The following is a 20,203-nucleotide window of genomic DNA, read 5'->3' as shown; positions in this document are numbered from 1 at the left end:
CGTTGCCACATCATTTAATGAATGTGACACATCATGTGTTTTTAATTACCATACATTATGTGTCGGTATATTATTGGACACATGTGCAAAATAAATTTACACCGACGGTACATATAAATTAAATTCTAATTGATATTAGAATAATTATAGTTTACACATTTACTAGTTACTACTATGTTCCTAATCATAAACATAAATGGGTAAAAGAAAATGATATATTTGATCCTTTTAAGTTGTTGGCCAAATTTTATTTATAATTAGAGACTAAACGAGTATATAAATACTCATATGTTCTAAAATATAAGTAAAATTTGGTCAATAAAAATGAATGTATTTGATCCAAATTTTGAACCAAATACATATATAATTTTGACCCCACTTACTAAAACTTATGGATCCGTCCCTGAAGCTGGTAGAAACAAAAATGATAACCAAGAAAATATAAAACAAGAAAATGATAACAAAAGAAGAAATTAAACTAGAAGAGGAACAACACCTACGCAATCTTTAATACCATTGCACCACCACGGCTTGACCGTGAGTTTACTATTTGGAAGCTACTCGCACCACCACCACCGTCACAAGCAGTCACCAGTCGGTGGCTCTTGTCACAAAATCCTCTCGATCGGGTAGACATGAAGTCAAGTAATAGCCCCCCCTTTCGGATATGGCATCTCTAAACCCATTTTTCATTATTGATTTATATGCTTATTCTGAACCATTAGATTAATCGTACAACTTAACTTAGGTCATGCCTTAGAAAGTCGGATCAATCGCAAAGAAGGTATACCAAGTAATAGGTCATGCCTTAGCTCAGACAACTTGTTTTACCGTTAGTCCTCAAGTTTATAATTATTGTCCACCTAATATTGAAACAACTATTATGAATGAAATGCATTAAGTTTGCTTGCGTAAAAAAAAAAGTAATAGGTCATGCTTAGACTTTGAATATACAATGACTTAACAGTATAGACAAAAAATGAGTACACGATAATTTTCTAGTACTAAAAATTTAATAAAAATTAAGTAAAAACTAATTGTAGAATCTAAATCTAAGAGATATGAACCGAAAATAAGAGTGACAAAACTGTAATTAAAGTTCAATGCAAAAAAAAAATGCAAAAGAAAAAAAACCGTAATTAAAGTTTTTTTTTTTAATCACATCAAGTCCCATGATTTGATTTGAGAAATTTATTTTTTTAATCACATCAAGACTTTTTTTTTTTTGAATACAATCACATCAAGACCTTGATTTGATTTGAGAAATATATATTTTTTTTTATTTGAGAATTTTTTTTATTTTTTTATTTTGACTAAATTTGAGAAATATATTAAATTTGATTTGTTTGAAAGTAAAAGATAGACTAGATTTTGAGTATAATTAAGAACTATCTGGAACCAATAAGAAGCATAGAACGTGTAAGAAGAACATTCTAGAATCCAAAAAAAAAAACTATAAATAAAGCTCAAACCCACACTTCCATCACATAACAAACTTTCATTACTCTCTAAAAATTTATTTTCTCTCTTTCAATCACTCTTTCGTTTCAGTTACACAAAAATCAAACCCTAACAATCTCGATCTGATCAACAATAATGGCCGGTAAAGGTGAAGGACCTGCAATCGGAATCGATCTCGGAACTACATACTCTTGCGTCGGAGTATGGCAACACGATCGCGTTGAGATTATTGCTAATGATCAAGGAAACCGTACCACTCCATCTTATGTTGCTTTTACCGATAGTGAAAGATTGATCGGTGATGCCGCTAAGAATCAAGTCGCCATGAATCCTGTTAACACAGTCTTTGGTATGATTTCTTTTCTTAATCTTCATCATCACATAGTTTTTATTTGTTATTTGTATATTATTTATTTGCTTATTGTTCTGTGATTTTAATATTATCTACATTGTTGTTAGATTAACATCGAATATGAACATTGTAATATTTATTATCTATTGTATTGTTTTGAATAAACAACTAATAATTAAACTTACACTTTTAGGGTTTTGTTTGGTAGCTGATTTTTTATTTACTTATTTGTTGTTATTTGAAATATCTGCATTGTTGAATAGAATAAGTTGATTAATACAAGATATGAACATTATAATAGTGATTTATATGTTTGTGTTTTATGTACTGGTTTTTAATGGGTTTATTTTGGAGAATTGTTTTCTTATTGGTTATTTGAATGTGTATGATAAAACAGATGCTAAGCGTTTGATTGGAAGGAGAGTTTCTGATGCCTCTGTTCAGAGTGATATGAAGCTATGGCCGTTCAAGGTTGTTGCCAGTGCTGGTGACAAGCCAATGATTGGTGTCAACTATAAGGGCGAGGATAAACAGTTTTCTGCTGAGGAAATTTCCTCTATGGTGCTTATGAAGATGCGTGAGATTGCCGAAGCTTATCTCGGTTCAACTGTGAAGAATGCTGTCGTTACAGTTCCTGCTTACTTCAATGACTCTCAGCGTCAAGCTACAAAGGACGCCGGTGTCATTGCAGGACTCAATGTTATGAGAATTATCAATGAGCCAACTGCTGCAGCTATTGCATATGGGCTTGACAAGAAGGCTACAAGTGTTGGTGAGAAGAATGTTTTGATCTTTGATTTGGGAGGTGGTACTTTTGATGTATCTCTTCTTACTATTGAAGAGGGTATTTTTGAAGTTAAGGCCACTGCTGGTGATACCCATCTTGGTGGTGAAGATTTTGATAACAGAATGGTTAATCATTTTGTTCAAGAGTTTAAGAGAAAGAATAAGAAGGATATTAGTGGTAACCCAAGAGCTCTTAGGAGGTTGAGAACTGCTTGTGAGAGAGCAAAGAGAACTCTCTCATCAACTGCACAGACAACAATTGAAATTGATTCTCTTTACGAAGGTGTTGATTTTTACACCACAATTACTCGTGCTAGGTTTGAAGAGCTTAACATGGATCTCTTCAGAAAGTGTATGGAGCCGGTAGAGAAGTGTTTGAGGGATGCAAAGATGGACAAGAACTCTGTTCATGATGTTGTCCTTGTTGGTGGTTCAACTAGGATTCCTAAAGTTCAACAATTGTTGCAAGACTTCTTCAATGGGAAGGAGCTTTGCAAGAGCATCAACCCTGATGAGGCCGTTGCATATGGAGCTGCAGTTCAAGCAGCTATCTTGAGCGGCGAAGGTAATGAAAAGGTTCAAGATTTGTTGCTTTTGGATGTCACCCCATTGTCTCTTGGTTTGGAAACTGCTGGTGGTGTCATGACTGTTCTCATTCCAAGGAACACAACAATTCCAACCAAGAAGGAACAAGTTTTCTCTACCTACTCAGACAATCAACCTGGTGTCTTGATCCAAGTTTATGAAGGTGAGAGAGCAAGAACAAGAGACAACAACTTGTTGGGTAAATTTGAGCTTTCCGGCATTCCTCCAGCTCCCCGCGGTGTTCCTCAAATCACAGTTTGCTTCGACATTGACGCCAACGGTATCTTGAATGTCTCTGCTGAGGACAAGACAACCGGGCAGAAGAACAAGATCACCATTACAAACGACAAAGGTAGACTCTCAAAGGAAGAAATCGAGAAGATGGTCGAGGAAGCAGAGAAATACAAGGCCGAAGATGAGGAGCACAAAAAGAAGGTTGATGCAAAGAATGCTTTGGAAAACTATGCTTACAACATGAGGAACACAATTAAAGATGAGAAAATAGGATCAAAGCTTTCACCAGAGGACAAGAAGAAGATTGATGATGCAATTGAGGCTTCAATTCAATGGTTGGACAATAACCAATTAGCAGAGGCAGATGAGTTTGAAGATAAGATGAAGGAACTTGAGAGCCTATGCAACCCAATCATTGCTAAGATGTACCAAGGTGGTGGTGCTCCTGATATGGGTGGTGGTATGGATGATGAAGTTCCTCCAGCTGCAGGTGGTGCTGGTCCTAAGATCGAAGAAGTTGACTAAGTTTTAATTTTTTGGATGGTTTTACGTGGATTTGATAGTAGTTTTGTTCAGGACCTTTTATTTATTTGTTTTAGAAAATTTTGGCCAGTGTTTTGCTGTTTTCCTTTCTGAATTTGTGGATGGTTTTTTGTTCACTTTTGAATAGTTAGTTAGTTTATTTTGATAACAATTGTATGTTCTGAATTGAAGGATGTTTTGAATTATTTTTGGTAATGGAAGGAAACAATTTTTTTGGCCAAACTCGTTCCCTTTATTTATTCTATTGTATTAACTTATTGGTTTATTACCTTGATTTTAAATAATTATCACAAACCTGAGGTTTTTCTGGTTTCCTATTAACATGTTTTTTATATGGAATATAAAACTTTGTCACTTTTTTATAGAGGAGAGATGGTTGATGGTGACTTACACAGATTTTCTGCCAAAAATTATTTATCTACACAGTTGGTTATATCTTACACCAATAATATGGTTAACAATAAATTCAAATTGATGTCACTGTTGATTGTTTTAAAATTTCTCTATTGTTCTACTGTAATAGTAACTATGATTGGCTCATTGGCGATTGCTCAATGCTTATTAAGCAAAGATGTAACACTAATAGGTAGGGATGAGAACAAGTTAGATACTATTTCTATTCTATAATTTAACTCTATCAAGCTCTCTAAACCTCAGGGTAAAACCCATTTTTTAATAATTTATCTATTTATTCTCAATGATTAGATTAATCACACAACTTATATTGCAGTAAAATCTACAATAGAGACCTTTCATCTGATGGAGAGGATTCAATTCCATAAAAAAGTCCGACTAATCATAAAAAAGCTATAACATTATCTATTTTTCCGGAGAGGGGGGATAAGATATCCCAAGACAGTGCCATCTTGATACCACCCGGAAAGGTAAAAAAAAAATGGAAGGAATAAAAAAAAAATTAACAATTAGATCTATGTTCAATGGATCACAACTGCCAAGAAAAAATATTTTGTTTTGGTTCGACCTGTAATTTTATACAAAATACAATAATATGTCAACATGTAATAGGTCATGCTTAGACCTTGAATTTTTAAAAAATATCAAATCTATTTATGCAAACATTAACTCAACCTATTTCCATTCTTATAGATGAGTCACTATTCTCAATTCTAACAAACAAAATATAAATTAAAAATCAGGAATGAACACATTCTCATCTCATCTTTAACCTGCCTCCATATCATTAAAGATAAAAGTTCACATTCATTAGTTCACATTCATTCTAAACAATGAAAAGAACAAAATCCCAAGCTGATGCTAAAGCAAAGAAAGGATCATCAATCACCATACACAACGTTAGGTATGCATGAAATATTTACAAGAAAAATTTGTAAGCTTAATAGAGTATGAAAAATAAAAATGAGAACACAGTCATTTTTAACTTGTTTTACGATATGAGTTCAAGTTATTCTCCACAACACTTGAATGTTGCTGGAAAAGAAACGATCAAGTTTCAGGGTAAAGGTTCTTGTGAATCTCCCAAACGAGACAAGTGAAGATATGCATCAGTCCCTGCAAAGAAACAAACAATGACTCGATTAGAATACTTGTAAATCACATTCCCCATCGCTAACATGGTAATGATATTCGCTTGACAGTTCAATAAAAAACCAGTAATTATTGTACTAGAAGTCTAAAAGGATCTCTAACTAAGGAAAAGAAGTTATCATATAAAGCTGTAATCAAATCCACTCACTCCCCCCATCCAGTGGCGGAGGATTATTATAGAACCTGGGCAAAATTATACATGTTACATACAGTAATATATAAATAGTCCAACAAAAAATCACAGTTTTGCCCTAACTAACCCCTAAAAATATCAGCTTTGCCCTAAACTAACCACTAAAAATACCAACAATTTTGGCCAGAGCTCGACAACTGCCCAGGCTTGCTGGGCCTTAGAACCCCCCAAAATAAATTATCATGAAGTGAAAATCAGACTCACCATATCCTTCCATAGAGATTATTTGAAGATCGCCTCCAAAATACCGAGCATATAGACGACTAATAGGAATTCCATAACCATATCCAGCCATTGTTGTCACACTATCAGCCACTTCGAGATCTGCATGCTCGTCCAATGGGTTTCTGGCAGTACTGTACAGATATGTAAAGATTTTGGGCAGTCCACTTCTTGGTATTCCACCTCCCTCATCCGATATCTATTTATACCAAATGCTTTAACAAAACATCTTCATGGTAGCATTTAAAAATTGGCAGGTAAAAAAGTGACTCAACTCAAAATATTAACAACTGCATCACAAAAGTTAACCAGTTACCTTTATGGTAACATCCTCTAATCCATCAGCAACTATTATTCTTATGGGAGGTGCAACTTTGTCAGAATCCATATAACGCTCTTGGACAGCACGCAGCGAGTTCTTAACCAACTCAAACACCATAAGATGCAAGTGAGCTGGAACATACCTGTTTTGAAAACATACAGTGATTAAATATGTTTTGAAAATGTAACCGAAATAACTTCTTGAATATAATTTTAAATCTTCATGAAATGAACGACAGAAAAACAAAAAGAAAATTAATTCATGGAAATAAGAACTAAGTAAGAAGTATGTAACTCACGGAAAAGTGAAATCGGGATCTCCATAAATATTGATATCAGGGGCACTTCCGTATTCACGTAAACACATTGAGCGCGCATCGTCACTAGCATTCCTCGCCACCTCAACAGGAGACATTTTTGTATGTATATAACCAACGACATGGGGAGGAGGGTTGGGATTGTGCAATTCAACATGCTGCCCTAAATCCAACAAAAAATAAAAACGTATAAAATATGATAGAGTTGTATTGTATATTCTTCCGACTTCAACTCTATTACACTGATTTTCTATGGTATTATCCGCTTTGGATAGTGTGTACGCCTCGCAGTTTTGTCCTTAGTTAAAAGGTGCCTCAGTGGGATGAGAAGAGTGAGTGTTTATAAATTACAATTAGTCTCAATTCGCAAACAATGCGAGACTTTTTGGTGTGCCGGAACATAGACTTTCACCACAAAGGTTTGAAGAGAAAAAGTAACAGCAAATAAATTGTTTAGTATTGTAGAAGGTAGAAAGAATACTTTCCAAACTAACCTATAAGCATGCGGATCCCAATTCTTGACAAGTAAAAGCGATCAAGGAACCGATGAATCTCAACAAGATCTTCACTACCCATCTTTGTAGTCAACTCTTTTTTCAATTGCTGAACACCTAAAGCCATTGCAGGTACCACATTGTTGTGTCTCACTTTGATGGCCTTGATAACGTCGGTGAACTCTTTTTCATCCTTCATATTCTTGATCTCAGGGTATGATCTAATGTCGCGGAATGAATCCACATACCAATCCCTAACCTAAAAGCATAAAAGTGCACAATAAAAGTTCAATAAACAGATACGAAACATTGATTTTCAAAGAGTCATTCTCCCTAATGTCTCTAATTTGTCATAAAGCAAACGTTAAAATCGACATCAACCCAAGAGCATCACAAAACTACAATTCTCGATCTCACCCTTAAGAAGTTATGGTATAAGTCATTCTCGTGAGTCACTGCGTTTAATAGCAGGAAATAATTATTTTGGAAACAACAATAAGAGTTATTGCCTTTAATATTAGTTAGTGCTTAAACCACCGTTGTCAACTTGCCACCCTGGCGGTGCTGTGGCGTCATAGCATGACAGATTGTGCCTGCTGTCGAAGGCCACAAAGCCTTATTATGTCAGCTATTTTTCACCATGTTTATATGGCATAGTTTTGGCTGACTGCCAAAATCCGCCATCTGTCGATGATAACACTGTTCTCGCCATACACATTCAAACAAAATAGATAATGACATGCTTATAGTTATATGCTAATTGTAAATATTATTTAACAATACATGATTATCCACAAGAAATATTATAACTATATACACCTAAGTTGTTTCAAAAAATAAACAAAAAGAACACCATAGCTGAGAACAAAAAGAAAGCACAACAACAAAAAACCTATGAATCAAGAACACTCCTAGTTTAAGGTGTGTCTGCGCGTTTGACATGCGCCCAGCACCCACACTTATACAACACACATCAGACACCTTAAAGAAGTGTCCCAAAAAACTTTTTTCTTCGCTTCGACATATCATTGACACGATTTAGACATTTTCTTCGTCACAACTACAATTGAAAAGTTTCCACATATGTACATTTTTGTCATTCCCGACCTTCATTTTGGTTTTCCTTTTCTAGTTACCTATTTAATCTATCACGGTCTTCATTTGGTGGCCATTTTCGATACTCAAGTTAGTTCTTTTATAAACAATGGTCATATTTAATTTTACCTCATTATAATACACACACAAACATGTATCCATCTCAGTGTCCTATGTTTTTGACATTAGACATGTCCACAAGTCCGTGTCATGTCGGCATCCACGTTGGACTACGCCCTTCAGAGGTTATTAATCCACGATTCTCTCCATATTATAATCGTAAAAAAAGAGAGCAAATAGACGTTTTAATCCTTGAACTTTTAAGGATTGGTCAATCTAGTCTCTCAAATTTGTTAAATAGCAATTTAATACTTCAATTTTCTATAATTTTACTCCGCAACTTTTAATGGTTATATGTTTGTTTTGACTTTTGATGCAACAAAAGATCATTTAACTCAATGTTGTACTTCCGTTATTGGTTTCAATAGATGTTTACCAAAATAAACATTTTGATGCAAAGACCAAATTGATTGATATTTTTCAATTTAAGGAACTAAATTACCATTTTGCAAATTTGACGGCAACCCTTATAATTTCAAGGACTAAACTTTCTATTTACTTAGAAAAATGGAAAAAATGGTCATTTTGGCCTCTAAATGTATCGAAATTGCAAAAATTGTCTACTTATAAAACAAATTCAAGGACTAAACCAAGACATAGGACTCAAGTGGTTAATGAGCTCCCCCCTAGGATGAATCGTCTCCTGACCGAACTCTGGATTACTCGGCCCGCCCCCTTCCTCTGGGAACCAAGAGGGTTAATACCAACAATAAATAACAAATTCAAGGACCAAAATCATTAATAAAAAAAGACATGTGTTTACAATTTGGATACACTCAAAGACCAATGTGATAGCTAGATATAATTTCAGGACTTGAAGAAAAATAAAAAATAGAATACCTTCAAGACAGCAGGTCTTTGAGACAAACCATAAGGAAGAGTCTCAAGTTCAATAGCTCTCCTAGCAATTCTAATGGCAAGTTCCTTTTGAAGAAACTGAGCAGAAATTAGCAAATTTTTGTCAGTAGGTTTAGAACCAAATTCCATCATGTACCTTAAACTCACACCAGTTTGTTTCAAACAACCCCATTTATGCACTTCCTCAATCAAACTCTTTGAAAATGCTTCAATGGCAGCCATGGCTCAAAAGGGTCAAAGAATTCAATAACAAAATCATTCAATTTCTGCAAATCATCAAACATAATGAAAATTGTTTTAGATATGAAATTGTATGATTAAAATAGATCTAAAGAAATGAGAAAATGAATTATACCTGAATAGTGAATTGGAATCATGATAAAATGGAAATTGTGGATATTGTTTTTAACTATTTCATGGTTGAAATCGGAAATGGAAGACAGAAAGAGATTATGGTTGTTGCTTGTAAGGGTTATGAATAACGTTGTAAGATACGAAAATTACGGATAAGGTTGTGACACATGTGGACATAAGCTTTTATTTCGTCAAAAAATATTTCCATGCGATAGATTAATAATTATTTATTTTTTATTGTTTTTCTTTCTATTAAAATAAAACTTAAAATATTATTCTTCCTAATGTTTATAGAGAAATTTTTACTTGGGCACAAACCCAAGAAAAATCTATTTAGGCACACTCACATGTGCAAAAAAAAAAATTAAATGATGTGACAATTTAAATTTTGTTGTATCTTTTTAAATTTTTGTGTGTGTACTTAAATAGCTTTTTTTTTGTTTGTGTCAAACTAAGTCTTTCTCATGTTTATAATGATAGAGACGGTATAGTTGCTTTGAAGCCAAACCCGTCCCCGTTCAGGTCACACTAGGTTATACCCGATTTCATGCATATTCAACCTTAAATTGGAACCGAATATATCATTGTTCCCGACCTAACAAATCAAATTGAATCGATGGAGATTTAATCGGTTCAAACATTTTTTGCTGAAAACTAGTCCAAATAGAACTAGTTACACCTATATTGAGCGGGATAAATAGCACAATCTACGTTACATTTAATCCAACCGTTACACCTATATTGAGTTTTTCAAGAATTGGAACGAGACGGACCTAGGGGTTCTTCCTTGCTAGATTGCACCATGTGTAGTCCTGATTAATGATGTCTTGTGCAAGGATACAAGTAGTAGCAACATTGACAGATTTCTGATCCCTGTCTAGTGCATTTCGGCTACGCCAAATACTCCAAATTCCAAAAGGTGGCTAAAACACAACATTAAGAGGAAGAAGTTCACAGCATGTGGACATTCGAGGAAGAAGTTCATCTCATCCTTCAAAGCAGTTATAATGAATTCACGCCTTTGCATGTTAAACAGCGTCGAGAGACAACCCTAGAGAAGTTGCCCACAAACATGTTTGATCTTCGGTTGAAGTTTGAGGGACCGAATTTATTGTCAATTGTCGCTAGTTTGATAGTTATCACCACGGAGTGTGAGGCTCAAACATAACTTATATGCCAATTTCACGTTATAGAAACCATTTAGAGAAGCATGCATTCCAAACAATAGTGTCATTAGTGTCCCAAAAGTGGAGATGAATTTTATATTAGAGGTTAGGATGAACAGGTAGGGAAGGGCTCATATTGGAACATGTTTGGATTGAATGAGCTATCCAGACATTAATGTTTTTCACATCATCAATTTTTCACATATTACCAAGAGATAAAACAGAAATGGTGCTCCATGTATTCTTTAATGTATAGCTTGGATTATGACCAAATTAACCACCAAAAAACCTTTTCTTGAAAAATATTTACCTTTGAGAATTTCAGTAAGGAGTGAGAAAGAATTTGTGATGGGATCTCATTCTTGTTAATGTGGGCAGCTGACCCCATTTTTTTTTTTTTTAATAATTTGAAACATTTACCCCACATGAAATGTATTAATATTCCCATGCTACATACAAATTTCTCTTGACATAGAACAATGGACTATAATGTATATCATATTATAATATTTTATTTGCTCAAATCAATTCATACGTTAAAGTATTTTTTTTAATGGCACATTGTTAGTATGTTAATTGTTATGTTAGTTATTTTGTATTTTGTTAGAACTTGAAACCTGAACCTCCAAATCTTTTAACTCTTTGTTCAACTAATTTAACCAATTCATATATTTAAAGTTAAACCTCTTTGAACATAAATTTGCCTTTTAAATTTGTTGTTTTTGAGTATTTTGAAAAAGGCAAATGGAAAGGGTTAATGAGTGAGCCAAACAGACTAATATGTTGAGAAAAATAAAAGAAAAGCTTATTTCATCTAACACAAAGACACAACACACAGTACATTATTATGTTTTTAACCATATTATTATTAATAACCAGATTTCTGCACAAGATGAATAGAGACAAAGTTTTTAACCATGTATTTGTATTAGGATGGAATAATTCAATTCATTAGCGCATTTTTGTTTAAAAGTCATACTAATAGCTATGATTGAATCAATTTTGAAAGTCGAGTCAATTTTGAGAGTGATTGTCAAGTTGTGGTCAACTCTATCGTCAAGGGCAACACTTATGTTAACGAGCTAGAAATTATCTTAAATAGGTGCATGTCCTTTATTACAACCAATGTAATTACAATCTAACTTTTATTTAGAGGCAAATAGAGTCACTCATGTCTCAAGCTAAGATTCTCGTAACCATAATGGTATAAGGCTGTGAATGGAACTTGCATTATCCAAAAACAGGGCTTGTTCACGATAGGCAGCGCAAAGGATTTGTTCCTCTCTTCCACCTAGCAAGAGGACGCGTCAACCTCCAAGTCAAGCGCGCTTTACCAAGATTTTCTCTAACTAATAGTCGTCGTTGTTTATTTGGGTCATAATCTTGCAAAAGTATACTCTACCTCAGTTGTATTGCTACAATACTGACCAAGTTTTAACTTTTAAGCAATCAATCCTTTCCTTCGTACAATATTTAATAAGCTTTTAGTATTTGGAAAACTACTAAAAAAGTAGGGCTTCAAGTTGCCCTTCATATTTCTTGGATAATTAAAAATGGTCAAAATGTGCATTTCTTTTACAAGACCGATAGATTCTTGAAATTTATAGTCTTAAGTAGGTGGTATCTGCCCCATTCCTATCTCTGAGATTATAGTACTTAATTATTTAAAAATATACATTATTATTACTTTTTTTTTTCTCTTGCTTGCTCTCGATCTCTTGGGAGTACATGAAAGCCACATTTTTTAGCTTGATTGAAAATAGTAGTTGTAGGGATTTATTACTTTCATATAAATGACTACCTATTTTAGTCAAAATAATAAATAAATGACTACCTATTTTGGTTGTATTATTTTGGAGTGATGTTGGTCAACTTGGTCTATATCGTTTTTAATGTAGAGTTTATTAAAGACGACAATATGGTTGTCCCTATAACTGTTCTAACATGTTTAAAGCTATAAACATTCATAGTTGATAGCTGGAAAATTACTTGATTAAAATTAGAGTGTTTGGTAAAATTAGCTTTTAAAATTATTGATAAATATAAAAAGGCATACATAGTGGGTAGTTTTTCTCTTTAGTGGATAGTTTTTTATTTTATAAAAAATAATAAAATTAAATTAAAGGTTAGAAATAGAAAAACCGTAAGAAACTATAACTTATAAGTTCAAACGCTACTTAAAATAATATCTCAAAAAAAGCTATAAGCTAATGAGAATTTTTTTTTACCAAACACACATATTTTTTTCAAACAAGCTTATAAGCTAGTCCAATAAGCTATAAGCTAAGCTTATTGGTAGCTTATTGGACTTACCAAACAGACCCTTAGAGTAAATTTTTATAACGAGGTCAATTAAAATAAAAAATTACACAAAATTTATAAAATAGTTTTTGAAAAAATAAATTTATATGGTTGTGCATTATTATTATTATTATTATTTTATAATAATACTTTATTGAATTAATACAACTAGGAGGCCTTTGTCATCATATTATAATTGAAAAGCACAATCTTTTTTTTCTTTTTGGTCATGAAAACACAATCTTTTTTGAAAGAGGATATGTGGTAATGGACAACAAATAATTTGAAGGAGAATAGTATTTCTAGAGGTTGTGTTTTTGTATTCATTCATTATTATCAATCATGGCTAATGCTACGGTGACAAGTGGTCCACCGTGGACAAGTAATCTACCGAATATAAATTTTACGAAATTTACTGTTGGATTGAAAATTTATATCGTATCATCCATAAATTTTTTAAAATTTCTGTGAAAATCATTTGATATGTTATTAAGACCCATCAAGATTTAAGTTATTTAATAAACCATTAAATTTGTGAAATTACGGTTGAGCTTTGTGACTCGTCTAACTTTTTTAAATTTAAATTAACAACACATTTTATCATTTTTTTTCTTAATTTGGCCTATGATCCACCATTTAAAAAAGAAAAGTTCACTCATTTCCCCTGATAAAAAAAGTGTAATGATACTTTAGAATCGATCGTTTAAAAAAAATTGAGTTCGATTCTTGATAGAAATAATTTGTGCCGAGGCTGATTTCATTTACCCCACGACCGAACTCCGAATTATCAAGACTCATTCTCGTGAACATAATTCAGTTGATAGAGACATTATATTATATACATAGATATCAAGGTTCGACTATGATTTTTCCCACTTATTTACTTTTATGGGCAACTTTATAACCACTAAATTACTTTTAAAAAAAATACAAACTCTCGATAATAACAATAAATTAATTTAAATCAATAAGAGATATGAACTCTTTAAACTCGAACTCTCCTAGGTTTAGCAAATTTTAGTTTAATTTAGAGAACCCACAAATAAAATAAAAAAAACTCATTATTTAATAATTACTAATAGTAATAGTTAATTTTTGTAAACAAAAATAGTAATAATTAATTAATTAATAAATAAATCATTTTTTTTACAACGAGCTAAGGATCAAATTCAAAACTTATATCATACTATCTAAATCCCTCGTCACGAAACCAAATCTAATGGCTTAATAAATAAATCACTTGATGACAAATTCTCCCGCCATTTGAGCTGTTGTTTTGAGATAATATCATCATATTCATCATGATCTACTAAATCAAAAGGAAGCAATAGCAATGTTACTTCCTTTCCAAATAATTTCATTAGTTCAATACAAAAATCATGCATGAAGAAAAAAAGCATTAATCAACAAAAGTCATAATTAAAATTTATGAAACAAGAAGCATTGTAGGAAACTTTCAGATATGGAATCATTGTCCCTCCCAAATTGTCAGCTAGTGACACAACAACAAGTGGCATCTGCATGTTATGGGAAAAAAATCTTCCCCCTACATGAAGGATCTTATACAAGTACATTATTTTCAGGCAAAAGCAAAACTATGCTTCATAATTGAGATAAGTCTCATGGTACATAAATTTGTTCTTACTATTAGATTTAAGAAATCTCACAATAAGATCTAATAAGACGTGGTGATAAACAAGTTTTTGCATAGTGCAAAATTTATTTATTTGCGCATATTAGATATAAAACTTTATTTTTTTTGTCAGGTAGCCTAACGGCTTGAAATTCCACTTTTTAAAGATGGACTAGTGGAGTGTTCGGAGTTCGAACCCGGATTCATTCATATAAAATGCTGATGTCTTTACCAACTAAGCTAAGCTCACGATGACTCAGATAAAACTTTATTACGTATTGGTATAATAAATTTGATCCATAACACTTGCACTTCCAATGAAAAGTCTATCTAATGTGTATATACAAGTTATTTTCAGGCAAAGTATATATACATCATTACTGACATAAATCTTGCATCATGCATAAATTTATCAGAAATGTTACGTAGACATCAAATAACAAACAAAAATACAACATGTACTATTTGACATTTTTAATAATTTTTTGAGCTGTTTCGGTGTGTGTGCATACAGTGGATGAGTTATGTTGTCGTATTTTTGTCGGTAAAATATGATGTTTGAATAACATACCTTTAAATTTATTCTTACTATTAAATTAATAAATTGTACAATTAAATCAAATATGATCTGGTGAAAAAAAGTTTTTGCATAGTACAAAATTTATTTATTTGTACATATTAGATAAAATTTCATTAGTAGTACTTGTTCAAAAAATTTCATTATTAGTATAATAAATTTGCTACACAATTGCTTAATTTTTTTTTGCTATATCGAAAGTCTATCCGATGTCTGATACATATATGTGTTCAACACCGATATCTATAATTGTATTTAATTATGTCATTTTTTTTAAAATAATTATCGGTATTAATGTGTCGGTGACAATGTAATAACTCCAAAGGCTTGGTCTAGCGGTAAAATGATAGGTCTTGGATCCAAGAGGTCTTGGGTTTGAGCTCCGCTAGTGCCTTTGAAAAAAAGTAAATGTAAATAACTTTGTAAGTGTTCTTTGAACTCTAAATTATACTAAAAAATGTAAGGTTTTTTTTTGTTTGAATATTTGGATTCCCAAAAAAATATAATTTCTTTTATTAAAATTTATTGATTTTTTTAAAAATTTCCTAATATACAAAAGTTTCCTAATATATAAAGTATTATGAAATCTTGATTGTAAAAAATCTTTCGAAAAAGATATCTCAAAATTCATTCAAATCATGGGTTAAAAATCTTGATTGTAAAAAAGTCTTGTAAAAAAAATCTTTAAAATCTTACAAAATCAATATAGTCCAACAAAATCTCATAAAATCATTAAGACTAAATTATTCTTTGCCGCGTTAGACTGGAATACCATCTCCGACCTAAATTTTCATTATTAAAAAAAAATAAAAATTGTAACATGTAATGACATATATATTGACTTGTCATTTTCCTTTTCTTTCTGATCCCATGTGAGCCTCTCTCGAAGGAAGAGACCATCCAACCATAAGCCAGACAGGTTCATTGCTCTCAAACACACACTCTCTCACTTGAACTTCTCTTGTAATTTTCCTGCTCGTGGTTTTACCACAAACTGGTTTTTGGTTAATAAAAATGCTTCTATATAATGATGGGTCTAATCCATAAGGAAGTGCTTGATGTAAAGTGTGGTTAAAAGCTAAAAGCTAAAGTTTCAAGCTTATGATTTGCAAGTGTTGCTTTCAAGAGAGAAAAGGAGTTTTTTTTTGGTTGGCCCATTTTGCAGATTGGTGTTTTTGAGAATCTTTTTCAATTTGCCCACAAGGTGTTTGTTTTTATGTCTAAACAATATTGGTTTACATTGAATTTTCTTCAAGTCAAAAGGAATATCCAGATTTGCATGCTTGAGTTCAAAATCTAAGCATAGAGGGTTTAGATTAAGTCAATTACTCAAGTAAGCTTTTTCATGTACTCTTGAATATGTGTCATTCTCTTTGTTGAAATTTCATTGTAATTTTTATTTTTGGTATTTCACTAGTCAATTTTATATGACTATATAGATTAGATGTTAGTTAATTTGGCCAATGAACATCATTAGAGGCTAAGTGAGTTGTGTTTTAAGTTTGAATTTGTTTATCTTAACCCTTTGATTCTAAGTATGAAAGGGTGCCCTGGTAATTTGGAATTCGCGAATTTGACGGGCAAGTAAAGTCTGACAAAAAATTGTTTGAGTCAGGATTCGAATTTGGAGTTTAAGTTTGATTCGAGAACAAAGATGAAATCTTTGAGTAGTGTAGGACTTGGTTTAAGTATTGTTTTTGGTTGCCTTTTATTGGCTTTAGTAGCTGAAGTTTACTACTTGTTATGGTGGAAGAAGAGAATAATCAATAGAGAGATTGAAAATGACTATGGCAATGGCAACCCTTTGAAAGAGCTTTTCTATATGTTTTGTTGGAAAAGACCATCAACTTCTTCCTTAAGTTGTTCTTCAATGAGAATAGGTGACAACTTTGTGCATGATCCTCAACTACAATCTCATTCACAAACTACCAAGGAGTTTCTTTTCAAACCCTTCGGTGAAGATGGAATCGAAGCAGAGTACATGAGACAACATCATCCGGACGACATTTTAGGTCATCCGAGATTCTTGTTCACAATAGTTGAAGAATCAAAAGAGGATTTAGAATCTGAAGATAGTAAGTCTAGAAGAGGTAGAAGTTTAGGTGATTTGTTAGATGTGGAAACACCATATTTAACACCTATTGCATCACCACATTTTTTCACTCCTCTTAATTGTAGTCCCTATAATCAACATGGATTCAACCCTCTTTTTGAATCAACAACTGATGCAGAGTTCAATAGATTAAAATCATCACCTCCTCCTAAATTCAAGTTCTTACAAGAAGCAGAAGAGAAGCTAAGAAGAAAATTACAAGATGATAACAAGGGTATTAATGGAAATGAAGTTGATGATTCTCTCATCACAATAGTTGTTGACAAAAAATCAGAAAGAGCACATCAGTACCATTCAAGCACATCACAAGTACTTCCCTTAGCTTCCTGACACATTCATCTCTCAACTGAATTTGGATCCTCTACAGCCGCTGCACGATGTTATAGTCATAGTCGTAGAGACGGTTAGATTTACAGAGAAAAAACTTCAGCTAACATCAAAGTTCTGTCAATCAATTAAGAGCCTCTTTAATTTTATTTTTTCTTCATTAATCTTTTTAATTGCATTGTGAAGAATTCCACTTTTTTTTTTGAAGTTTTGGAATTTGTTTCTTACCTTTGGGTTATTTTGAGTATATTTTAATCTGTCAAGCCTATGTTCGGTATCATAGTGGATATGTTAGAATTATGATGATTCATCGTGATTTTTGAAAAACTACATAGTGTAACTTTTGTATAATTACGGCGAGTTACCATGATTCTAGCATATCCACCGTAATACCAAAGATATACCGAATAATCACTTTGTGAGATGTACTCTCAATGTTTCAGAAGATATGGGGAAATTAAATGTTTATTAAAACATCCATGCTCACCATATATTTTTTTCATTTCATTTTCCTAATGTATCTGACATGACACTATGATAATTGATAACTTTTTCTGAGTTATGAGATGGTCCTACTTATTTATACATGCATCTGTGTAAAGGACATTGAAGTGTATTTGTTATTTCATTTTCTCCTCTAAACAAGACTGTGAATAAGACATATCTTGAATCAACATTGTCCAATGTCATGTTAGGCTTCTTTGTCCAACTTAGTTTTCATACTGTTGGAATTATCTCTCACATGACAAATCTCAAACATTCAATTTTAATTGGGCGATTAATATATCTTTTATAAGTAAAAACCAAATATGATACACTCGAGTTTACAACATATAATACGCACCAACTAGTTATGTTAGGGATCCGGATTCTATGTTGTAGAAATTTCATGCGGTATTAGATCACAGTCTTCCATTTCAGATCGAACGGTTCTGATCTTACACACAGTTTTATACATCAAAACAATCTCAGCCGCCAATTCTAGATCGTACGGTCCAGATCCGTTACTCCGTATGAGGTGAACCGCACATATTTTGATTTGGCAAAATGAGTAGAAAACTTGCAACTGTAATGTAAATAGCCGTGCATAAAAAAATAAAAAAAATTGTACCATCAAGATTGAACGGATTAGATTTACAACAACGTGAATTATGCATTGAGAGTTCGAGAGATCTTAATCAACATTGTCCCATGTCATGTTTTTATGCTTCTTTGTTTGACCTTGATTTCTTGTGGACATGATTATCCCTCATGAATGTAATTATGCAATCACATAAATCCAAATCTAATTGAACCACTCATATTTTGCTTTGACGAGTAGAAATCGAATTCGATACTTCAAAGTTTACAACACTTACATACACATTATGCACAAGCACTTGCATTAGACTTAGTGTGAACCACTCTCGTACATCAATTTGGCAAAATGAGTTTAAAACACAAAATTAAAAAACGTAGACTGTTTTTTGTATTGATTAAGATCGAACGATTTAGATTAATAATAGATTGAACAAATGCAACCAATCAATTTCCTTCTCTATTCAAAATATGTGATGAAGATCTCAAAGAAAGGGCATTAAAATTTGCATATATGGCTCATAGAAGCGTCAAGCACCACTTAACAAAGTGACAAATTTGATAAAAGAGAGGCTCTAATTTAGTGGCTTTTTTGGTAAACAACAAAGAGATGCAAGTGCCCGTGAATATTATGTCTAGTGGGTCATGACCGAAAGGCACCCTCTTTCTAACCCCACTAACCACGTTCAAGAATCATAGCAAGTCAGAAAAATATACTAATAAATATGGCTTTAGGTAATAGTAATACCTTTTTTGAGCTCTTTTTGTGTTGCATGTTTAAGGTAATAAGGTACCATGGCATGCATGGACTGATAGACAACACATACGAGATAGATTTTCTATGTATTTCTGAGATTGTATGAACATTATTATCGAATGTAAAGAAAAATAAAATAAAAATTAAACGTATTTAATAAAATATACTTTAATTTTAAAATTTTAAAAATATTAGGAAAAATATAACAAAGAATATATACAGTTTGTAATGTATAATCTTTTTTTTTTTTGGCAAGTGTAATGTATAATCTTTAATGATACTAAGTAGTTGATGTATTTACATAAACTGTTCTTCTCTATTCCCTATAATTATTTTTATTTATTTATTTTTAATTTATTAATAACATTTTTGCTTAAAAAAAATCTATTGAGGCCTTATAGTTGTAGATACCTGTTAGTAACAATACACAACCAGAGCATAGCATGGGATTAGTTTCCAATCCATAGTCACACAATTTATAATTCTCTTCGGTATGTGGTACGAGTTCAGATACACAATTTATAACTTTTAAGGAATTAGGTACGTCAAGTATACATAGTCGGTATTATTTGAATTTGTGGTGATACGTTCAAATAAATAAAAACTTATTTAATCAACTAATAGAGAAAATAACTTTTACATAAGAAATAAAAAATTATCATGAAAGCATTGATATAGTACTAGTTGCAGCAAGTCCCGCATAAATAGAGCAGTACGTGTCCTACTAATTTCATTGAGCAACAGAGTCATT

The 20,203-nt window shown here is 32.3% G+C and overlaps 3 protein-coding genes across 3 annotated transcripts; 2 read left to right on the top strand and 1 right to left on the bottom strand.

Annotated features, from left to right (window-relative positions):
* Positions 1 to 1,361: 1,361 nt before the first annotated feature.
* On the top strand, positions 1,362 to 4,183 carry LOC123891500 (heat shock cognate 70 kDa protein 2-like). Its single transcript, XM_045941376.1, has 2 exons — positions 1,362 to 1,810; positions 2,211 to 4,183. Exons 1-2 carry the CDS (start codon positions 1,597 to 1,599, stop codon positions 3,941 to 3,943), a joined length of 1,947 nt encoding a protein of 648 aa, XP_045797332.1. The 5' UTR covers positions 1,362 to 1,596; the 3' UTR covers positions 3,944 to 4,183.
* A 954-nt stretch (positions 4,184 to 5,137) lies between these two features.
* LOC123891502 (pyruvate dehydrogenase (acetyl-transferring) kinase, mitochondrial-like) lies at positions 5,138 to 9,686 on the bottom strand. Its single transcript, XM_045941377.1, has 7 exons — positions 9,503 to 9,686; positions 9,130 to 9,413; positions 7,075 to 7,333; positions 6,563 to 6,743; positions 6,259 to 6,406; positions 5,925 to 6,141; positions 5,138 to 5,491 (listed from the first exon to the last, which is right to left on the bottom strand). The coding sequence occupies exons 2-7, from the start codon at positions 9,367 to 9,369 to the stop codon at positions 5,433 to 5,435; spliced, it is 1,104 nt and encodes a 367-aa protein (XP_045797333.1). The 5' UTR covers positions 9,370 to 9,413; positions 9,503 to 9,686; the 3' UTR covers positions 5,138 to 5,432.
* A 6,347-nt stretch (positions 9,687 to 16,033) lies between these two features.
* Positions 16,034 to 18,092, top strand: LOC123891498. Its single transcript, XM_045941374.1, has one exon. It carries the CDS (start codon positions 16,833 to 16,835, stop codon positions 17,619 to 17,621), a length of 789 nt encoding a protein of 262 aa, XP_045797330.1. The 5' UTR covers positions 16,034 to 16,832; the 3' UTR covers positions 17,622 to 18,092.
* The last annotated feature ends 2,111 nt before the right edge of the window (positions 18,093 to 20,203 follow it).

This window comes from Trifolium pratense, linkage group LG6, assembly GCF_020283565.1.
Source record: "Trifolium pratense cultivar HEN17-A07 linkage group LG6, ARS_RC_1.1, whole genome shotgun sequence".
Taxonomy (NCBI): Eukaryota; Viridiplantae; Streptophyta; class Magnoliopsida; order Fabales; family Fabaceae; genus Trifolium; species Trifolium pratense.
The sequence above is the reverse complement of the archived record's forward strand: the minus strand, read 5'-3'. Positions and strand labels throughout refer to the sequence as shown.

Bases quoted from the DNA above. Each gene is read 5' to 3' on its own strand.
- LOC123891498 (XM_045941374.1), top strand. From the start codon at position 16,833: ATGAAATCTTTGAGTAGTGTAGGACTTGGTTTAAGTATTGTTTTTGGT.
- LOC123891500 (XM_045941376.1), top strand. From the start codon at position 1,597: ATGGCCGGTAAAGGTGAAGGACCTGCAATCGGAATCGATCTCGGAACT. The intron at 1,811-2,210 runs GTATGATTTCTT...ATGATAAAACAG, and splicing joins TCCTGTTAACACAGTCTTTG to ATGCTAAGCGTTTGATTGGA.
- LOC123891502 (XM_045941377.1), bottom strand. From the start codon at position 9,369: ATGGCTGCCATTGAAGCATTTTCAAAGAGTTTGATTGAGGAAGTGCAT. The intron at 6,744-7,074 runs GTTAGTTTGGAA...TGTTGGATTTAG, and splicing joins TGGGATCCGCATGCTTATAG to GGCAGCATGTTGAATTGCAC. The intron at 5,492-5,924 runs GTGAGTCTGATT...GTTTCTTTGCAG, and splicing joins AATCTCTATGGAAGGATATG to GGACTGATGCATATCTTCAC.